At 31.0% G+C, this 9,549-nt stretch overlaps 1 protein-coding gene across 1 annotated transcript in view; it reads right to left on the bottom strand.

Annotated features, from left to right (window-relative positions):
- Positions 1 to 3,904: 3,904 nt before the first annotated feature.
- Positions 3,905 to 9,549, bottom strand: part of LOC106682310 (zinc finger protein 431) — a 14,270-nt gene continuing 8,625 nt past the window's right edge. The window contains exons 7-9 of the mRNA XM_014423093.3: positions 7,477 to 7,536; positions 7,248 to 7,307; positions 3,905 to 5,423 (exon numbers count right to left, since the gene is read on the bottom strand). Coding sequence (XP_014278579.1) covers positions 4,075 to 5,423; positions 7,248 to 7,307; positions 7,477 to 7,536 — 1,469 coding nt within the window. The 3' untranslated portion in view covers positions 3,905 to 4,074. The remainder of the gene's footprint in view (positions 5,424 to 7,247; positions 7,308 to 7,476; positions 7,537 to 9,549) is intronic.

Raw genomic sequence — 9,549 nt, 5'->3', positions numbered from 1 at the left:
GATAAGGTTCTGTTTAAGTTCCAAAGAGGTATAATACGAACGTGAATGTTTTTGTCTTAATGACTGGCTTAGAGATTAGTTCTCCAAGTGATCCTTGGTACTATTCACCATTCCTTTAGATAATTGATAGAAAATATTGATTCACTTTCCTAAAGACTACAAAACGCATCCTAATAGAATAGTATAAATTTCAAGAGGTAAATATTTGAAAATAGAAAAATCAAATTAAAAGAGAGATTAAGGATGAAAAAACTTTTAGGAGACAACTTATTGGTCGAGGGAGAATCTAAAATTTCTATCAGTTTTAACCAGGTTTCCCAAATTACGGGAGGCCTCTGAGTTTTTTCTGGAAGGAACCCTTTCCCTGAATATTTCTGGGAAAATTACCTCTGTAAACAGCGTTCTTTGAGTTTGGTCGTGGCGTAAAATTCCCGGGAACCAATTCTCTAGGTAAAAAATCACAACAATCCTAAGTTCCCGGAAATTTATTGTTTGCGAACAAAATAACCCCAGAACGCCAATTTGTTATTATATATAATACCAATCAATAGTTCTTCCAATAAAATCAATTGCATCCAAATTAAAGTCTCAAAACATTCTTTAATTTCTCAAAAGTCCAAAGTTTCGGCAAATTTAGCCATCCTCAAGGACAATCTTAAAACCAATTTACTCTCACATAAATTATTTAAAATATATGTATGTATAGTTGACCGTAAAAATTGATATATAGGGAGATAGTCAGGGTTGCGGTCAATAGTGAAACAAAACTAAACTAGTTGTAAACTATTTTTGTTTCACTATTGACCGCAACCCTGACCATCTCCCTATACATAAATTATTTAAAAGCTTTTTCTGCAGGCTGTTCTTCCCAGTTCACTAGTTTCAGTAAAAATTACCCTATTTTGTCAATATTTCATTAACATTAAACATTTAATTATAATTATTATATGTATATATATATATTATTTTATACCAGATCGGATACCTGGTGGGCCTTACATGATTGATATAACCGTTATATTATATATATATTTTTTTAACAGTTGATTATGGGGGGGTATAGTCTCATACAAAAGACACCCCTAACTATAAACAATGTTATTATTAAAAGAAGAAAAAAAATAAAATAACATAAATAGACAACAATAATGCTTCTTAATAAAAGAGGAAAGTAACATTAATAACAAAAAATTATGATATTGGTACACTTAAATAAAACAAACAATTTCCCTCTAATAGTAAAAAGAAATAAGTTAATTTGAAAAGGGACGAGAGAAGAAAATAGAAAAAAAAATAATGAATAAATAAAATGAGTAATAATAAAAAGCAAAATAAAGGTAGTGTGACTATGAATTAATTTTATATTTATTAAAATTGATAAAAGATTGTTCAGCAGCAGTCTGGTCTTCAGTGTTCGGGTTGAGGTTGGGTTTCCCAGGTTGTAGGTCACTGCTTCTTTAACTTTCGGCAACTGGGAGTGGAACTTACTAAACCGTTTTTTGATGTAATCCTCTATTGACTCCATATGTAATTCGCGATGCATGTTTCTTATAACTTATATATGACTTCACAGCTGTACATCAGCAGTAATTATTATTAATTTACCTATGTAACACCTTCCTATTATAACAATTGTTGGATTGGTCGAATTGGCCGAAACGTTGGATATTTGAGAAAATAAAGAATCTTTTTAGATTTGGATACAGTTGATTTTATTTAGCAATAGTAACCAGTCTCGAGAAAGTGAAAATATTATATATAAAACAATTAATAGTTCAATTAAAGTTACTTTAGCATCATTAGTTACAATAAAATTCAGAACTGCTATAAGTCCCAAGATTCAAATATAATTAATGCAAAAACATTTTCATTTATAAAATTTTTATAAAGTTAATTATAAAATAGTGGTTGAAAATGCGATGGTGCTGGTAATGGCACTATCTTCTTCTTCCTCTATATTATTATCTTCATCTGAAAGGGGGCCAATTTCCTCGTCCTCACGAATCCTTTATTGAAATCTTCCTCTGCATCTAGATTTTCACAATTTTGAGCTTTGGAAGATTGACTTTTCCTTTTCTTCTTCAGAGATTGAGCATTCATCACTTTCCAATCGTAGAGTTAAGTTTAGTTCCTAACTTAGATGATAAGTTGGTTCCTTTTTTCCTATTGAATCCATGAAAAAATAAGTCACAACAACGAACGAATGCAGATTACATCTTGAATTATTATAATTTGGTTCTAAATATATTCTTATGTTGGATCCCCACATTCAACACTTGCCGCAAATCCAAAATTTGTACAAAAGCTTGTTAATCTAAGAAAGTAACAAACTTCGGTATTCACAAGCTTGTGTTCTTGTGATTTGTTGAGGCTATTACGTTTCATTTACACTGTGCTCATTATTAATAAGGAACAATATAAGGAAAAGCCAAATGGAAACAAACGTAAATGTTGACACAGCACGTGGTAGATATTAAAATTATTTTGACCATCAGTCAGGCCATCCATATTCCTTCATTAAAAAGAGATAGTAAGACCACTCAGTAAATTTGTATTGACTGAACTGTGGAAACTAGGCTATAAATATTATTTATTTCTGAAATCAAAACAGAAATACTGCACACTTTATTTTATTACTGCATAAATATGAAGGGAAAAAACCGAGGGCTAAATCAACTGTAGTTGTTATGGATATAATTTTTAGTTATTAATGAACCATGGTAGTGGTCTCCAAAGTGGGTTGAAGAAACCTTGAGTTACCTAAAGCATATACCACTTTCTCAAAATATTATGAAAAAAATCTGTTGATATGAAATTAGACATCCTTTAGAATATTATAGATATTCTATATTTGCTTGTACACAGTTTTGGTGCGTTTGCCCATCTATATACAGAAAAACAACAATGCATTTATAAAATTACTTTGTACTGTTTTTTATTATTTTCTATATACTCAGTCATTCTAAGAATAATTGTGGTGACATTTTTATATATTTTTTTTACTTGGTAAGGATGCAGCGAACTTTTTTTACCTCAAGGGTGCCCAGAAGAAAAAAGTTTGGGAACTGCAGCCATATAGAATATATAGGGATGGTAATAGAAAACATGAATATTATAAACATATATATATTTTATTAAATATGTACATTTCAAGTTTACCTTAGAATTATGCACTTATATTTAACTATATTTTTAAACATTTTAAAACTGATAGAAAAAAAGACAAAATTTAAGTTGGAGATATCAATACTCTTGTATCATATTTTATACAATAAATATCAAGTATGTATTTACAGGTCAACAATTTTTTATAATTATTAGTATATTAAATACTCAAAACTGTGCAGTCCATCTTTCAACTATTGGTATGAAATGTTGCTAGGTATGAGCTGGTACCACTGTCCTGTTGAGTTTATGATGTACTGGTATAATCAAATTTTAGACATGCTTTTATCTTAAACTTTCATATCTTAGCCATCGACAGGTAAGTAAATACTAGGCCTAACCCAAAAGACTTGCCATTATTATTTGTAAAACATTAATAATTGAGAAATTGATGTTGTAATGGGAGTAAGTATCAAAAATAAAATTTTGGAAGTGGAACAAAAGACATATTTTAATTAACACATCAACTGCTAGAGGCCTGCTAACAAAATATAATTCATATTTAAGCTGATATACTAAGAATTCTGTCATAGCTGTGTAAATAAGAAAATTAAACAGAAAATGAGATAACTCATCAGTGTTCAACAAAATATATATAGCTGACTAAGAGAAACTTGTAGTAGCCATGGTAGGCAATAAAGCAAAATAAGAGTTATCTTCTAGTTGGGAGCCAACTTCTTAAGTGAACTCAATATATATATTTACAGAAAACTTGTAGTTACTCTTTTTAGTAAATTAAAAACTTTTTAGATGCTATTGGACTCATAAATAAAAAAAATATATACTTCTTGGAAATTTGGCTTTGTTCCTTTTCAATAGTAGAGCCTCCATTTTCATTACAATATTTGAATATAACAGATTATTTACTTTTCTCTTGGACCCAACCACTATGATCAATACATAGCAAACTTAAACAGAGGACAATGATGGAAGAACCTCCATGAGGCCTGCATGTCGGTTTCTCATATGCCTTTTAACATCACTAAGTTCTCCTGCTCTATACTCACAATGAGGACACTGATGAGGCTTCTCACCTCTATGGTGGTGCTTTATGTGTTTCATTAAATTACTTTTTTGAGCTGTTTTGTATTCACAATATTGACATACATGAGGCTTTTCACCTGTATGACGAGCCATTATATGTAATTTCAAACGATTGGCATACTCAGTTTTATAATCACAATGAGTACATTGATGGGGTTTTTCGCCCGTATGACGGGACATAATATGTGTTTTTATAGTAATAACTTCTATTGCTCTGTAATCACAAAAAGGACATTGATGAGTTTTCTCACCAGTGTGACGGTACTTTATATGTCTTTTTAAGTGACTCATTGTTACTGCTTTATAATCACAGTAATTACATTGATGAGGCTTTTCACCAGTATGTACGGCCATTACATGCAATTTCAAACGTGTGCTGTTATCAGTTTCATAGCTACAAATATTACATCGATAAGCCTTATTTATTTCATCTGTATGATTGCTCGCTATATGTTTTTTTAAAAAACTAATTGTTTCCGCTTTGAAGTCACAATTAGGACATTGATGAGACTTATCACCAGTATGGTGGTATTTAACATGACTTTTTATCAAACTACTAGTTACTGCTTTATAATCACAATGGGGACATTGATGAGGTCTCTCTCCAGTATGATGGACCATGTGGGTTCTCATAGATCTCAATTCTATTGCTTTATAATCACAATGAGGACATTGAAGTGGCTTTTCACCTGAATGACGCGCCATTATATGTTTTCTTACACTCACAATTTCTATTGCTTTATAGTCACAATGAGGACAATGGTGTGGCTTCTCACCTGTATGATGAGCCATTATATGTCTTTTTAAATGGCCCGTAGTTACCCCTCCATAGTCGCAATGAGGGCACTGATGAGGCCTCTCACCTGTATGAATAGCCATTATATGCCTTTTCAAACGACTAATTGTAATAGCTTTAAGATCACAGTAAGGACATTTGTGAGGCTTTTCACCAGTATGACGGTGCATAATATGACTTTTTAAATTACCAAGGAGTGCTGCTTTAAAGTCACAATGAGGACATTGATGGGGTTTTTCACCTGAATGACGAGACATTATATGAAATTTCAGACGGCTACTGTTATCAGCTTTATAACTACAATGAGGACAGTCTTTTGTCTGACTGAATTTGGCCTCCATTTGTAAATCCATGTTCATCTTAGATTTTAATTCATATTGACTTATCTCGTGCAACTTGTGGAACGGATCTTGAATGCCTATAAAAAAATAAATATCATTAGTTACATAAATGAAATTAATATAATTTAATAATTAAAATATGGTTATCAGATAGATTTATCAAAAATGAATATATTTGAATGTTTTTGAACACACTTCTGCCAAACATAGAATGGAGATATCAGAACTGCGAATATGATAGGATATATTTAATTGGCTATTGTTAACGTGATTGTGAAAAGGAAAATGGGTTTATCGCTATTGATGTTTTTCTTTGATGAGCCAGAAGTTTTATGGATATAATTTAAATAAAAATTATCAATTTTTAAAAAATCAACCTACATTTTCTTTAATCATTGTTCTGGCAAATGGGCTGAAGCAGTGAATGAAAAATAAATGTATGCAATAAAAAATGAGATGTAGTAGTTTTAAAATAAAAATACCCTACAATATAATAAAAGTAGTTAATACCCCCAATGTAATAATTTCAGAATTATTAAACTCACTAAAGAGTTTGAGAAACATATATCTGGTACATCTTTAATCTCAGATCAAGGTGAGGAAGTAAATTTCAAATGGATTCCTGCTTTGGTATTATTGGCAACAAGCTCAAGAGACAAAGCTGCAAGAGAATTACTCATACTCCAGAATTAAGGCCGTTCTTATCCCATCAGAGCTCAGTAATATCAGAAAGATGGCAGGTCATGCGGGATGGACTCTCTGAGTAAATTAAAAGAAATAAAAAAAGAAGTAAAACCATGCCACAGCAGTCGCAGGGAGAAAGTTATTCTAGCCTGCTTGAGAATATGCCATACTGGCCTCATGCACTTACATCTCATTAGAAAACTTCCACCTCTAATATGTCAATAGTCACACCATTCTCACGGTTAAACATATTTTTGAAGAATGCCCTCACTATTACCCAACAATAAGTAGAATAGGACTGAACTCAAACTTATCTCAAGGTATCAATGATGAGGAAACCAATCTTATTGGTATTCAATTTTTAAAAGCACATCACCTCCTCACTAAATCATAACACATGTTCAATTTTAATTTTATTTTATGTTGAAATTCTTGTATGCTCACGCGTGTGTTACCTATGTGTGTAAGTGAAAATGTATAAGTTTATATTTTTATATGTTTATATAGACACATAAAAATATTTTTAGAATAAACCAAATCTATACGAAACAACAGGTATTGATGATCAAAGGAATTTATGCCTTTAAACAAGAACAAACAAACAATATAGCTTATGAGTAGGAAGCACTTTAATGTTTTGAATTGCATGGAAGTTTTTACATATTAGAACAACTTTAATGTTTCGCTTTAACCTAATAATGGATACTATCAATTATTTTTATGGTTAATGTTTTTCTAAAATGTACTTTTTATTTTCATATCACATTGGTACATAAATACCCCTTAGTTTTAGTTGGGTGGGGCAAAAGTTTTTCATTAAGTACAAATTTGCCCCATAGGTATTTTTTGGACTGTAATGTCACTAATCGAATTAGGAATGTAATAAACAATATTTTAAAGTAAAATACAAAATATTAAGCCAATTTCTTAATTAAAAAAAATTATTTCAGTTCACAATATTCTCCACAGCAATAAAACGGGTTGTTTTTTTATAGGAAAGAAAACCTATAATTACATGATTTGTAGAAAGGATAAGCGACCATCATCATCCCATAATTAGTAATGGGTCTTATGTTTGAAATAACAAAAACATAGAAGCATATCAGACTGTGGTTCAGAATATTACATAATAGTAGGTGTAGGTCAAAGAGAGCTAGAATATTTTTATCAAAATTGTAATGATATTATCAACAAAATTTTAAAAATAAAATACTTACAAGAAATCTCAGCTTCCTCGGTATTATCTTCAATGATGGAAACATCAGGGTTACTTGTACCTGAAAAATAAAACAATAGAAATGACAAATATTCAGTTATGTATTAACTAGATTACATACTTCTACTTTTTTGAGAATGAATTGAGAAATAGTACTAATAAATGTTAGGATAATCAGGTAGTATAGCACGTGCAAAAATAAAAAATAGAAAAAAAAAAAAGAAACTTACTTTCAGGTTCTATTTCATCTAACTTCTCTTCTTTAATAAAAATACATGAGTTACTCATTCCTGAAAAACGAAAACAAGACAGATTACAATCAGTTTATGTAAAAAACTATAATAAAATGTGAAGTTGAAAATTTAAATAAAAGCAACAGTTAGTTAAACAAGAATTGAAATTCAACAGTTAAAATTTAACGGTCTGCTTCGCAAGGACAGGAACACAGTATATAATTAGAGATGGGATTTTTATCCAATAATTACCATAGCATAACTTTAAATCATAAATTTAACTTTTAAAAAAAAACCCACCATCCATTATTGGTATATTGACATTTCACAACCTTTTTTGTTTTTAATAAAGATTTTTATTTTTAATGTTTTGATAAGGTAAGATATGAAGTAGTTCCTACTATGATTCTCTATATTATTGAGTTCTTTAATTTGTTAAATTTTCAATATTTAAGATCAATATTTTATTTACTATATATTGGGTTGTAAAATAAGTTTGTAGCATTTTTCAATATTTCAATATAATCCTTTGTGTTTAAAAAATCATGTTTACTTAGTTAATAATGTTTATATATTCTAAAAAAAGATTAGTTAAGGTGCTTTTATGAATCAGTTTCAACAGAGATTCCTTATCTTTAAGTAGTATTTTGCTTGCTCAAAATGGAAGAGAAAAAAATTCATTTTCGTCATATAATGATTTTTTATTTCCAAAAAGGAAAATACACTGCACAGACGATTACCAAAATTTGCAGTGTGTATGGCGATGATGCCTTAGGAGAAAGTACCATTCATAAGTGGTTTGCTCGGTTCAGAACCCTGAAATTTTGACTTGAAAGACGTAAAGCGCTCGGGTCGTCCTTCAACCGTTGACGACCAAATTCAAGGTTAGGTCACAGACAACCCTCACTCTACGACACAGGGTATCGCAGAAACGCTTAACATATCTCATGCAAGTGTCTCAAATGATTTGGGGGCTGTTGGATATGTTTCTCAAAGTGATACATGAGTTCCTCAAAAATTGAGGGAAAAGAATTTATTGGACCGCATATTCATTAGCAATTCCCTTCTGAAACACATTGTTAATGATCCATCTTTAAAGAGGTTGATAACTGGGGATGAAAAGTGAGTCCTGTACAATAATATTGTGAGGAACAAGTCTTGTGGAAAACGAAGTGACCCACCATTAATGACTCCAAAAGGAGAGGATTACATCCAAAAAGGTTATGCTGTGCATTTGGTGTCCTTTATTTTGAGCTCCTCCAGCCCAACTAGACCATTAGTTCTGCAGTATAATGTGCTCAGTTGGAACAATTAAAGGCAGCGGTTGAACAAAAGCTTCCAGCTTTGGCTAATTCCAAAGGCATAGTTTTCCATCACAATAACACCCATTCTCAGGTGTCTTTGCAGACCCGGCAGAAATTATTGGAGTTTGGCTGGGATGTGATTACCCACCCATCCTATTCACCAGACCTTGTCCCAACAGATTTTCACTTATTTCGGGCCCTTCAAAACTATTTTAGCGGAAAAAAACTTTAATTCGCTCGAGGACTACAAAATGCACATAGAGGAGTTCATTGCACAAGCATCTGAGAAGTTCTGGGAGGACAGAATTAAAAAATTACTTGAAAGATAGCAACATGGAATAGATCAAAATGGGCCATATATAATTGATTAAAAATATTTACAAGAATCTAAAGTTTTTATTGAAATCACCAGTAAAAAACGCTACGAATTTATTTTACAACCCGATAATATCAATGTCGTTACCCAATATAGATATTTTGCTTCCAATATCCCATTCCTACATGATACCCTTGGTCAGACTGATTCTATTACTGCCCTAAAAAATCTTGCAATTTTTTTCCTCATCATTTATATGTTTAAATAAGTTTTTAATTTTCTTATTTAAATGAGGAGAAGATGGTTGGGGGTGCGGTCAATGAAACACAAATAAGTATGACTAACTTATTTTAATGTGCCGACGTTTCGGCTAGAGTTTCTAGCCTTCTTCAGGGCTAAAAACAAAACAAGATAACAACCACAGTAAGTATAGAAAAATAAAAAATATAA

This window comes from Halyomorpha halys, unplaced genomic scaffold (genome assembly GCF_000696795.3).
Source record: "Halyomorpha halys isolate HHAL.00 unplaced genomic scaffold, Hhal_1.1 Scaffold401.1, whole genome shotgun sequence".
In the NCBI taxonomy this organism is placed as follows: Eukaryota; Metazoa; Arthropoda; class Insecta; order Hemiptera; family Pentatomidae; genus Halyomorpha; species Halyomorpha halys.
The sequence above is the reverse complement of the archived record's forward strand: the minus strand, read 5'-3'. Positions and strand labels throughout refer to the sequence as shown.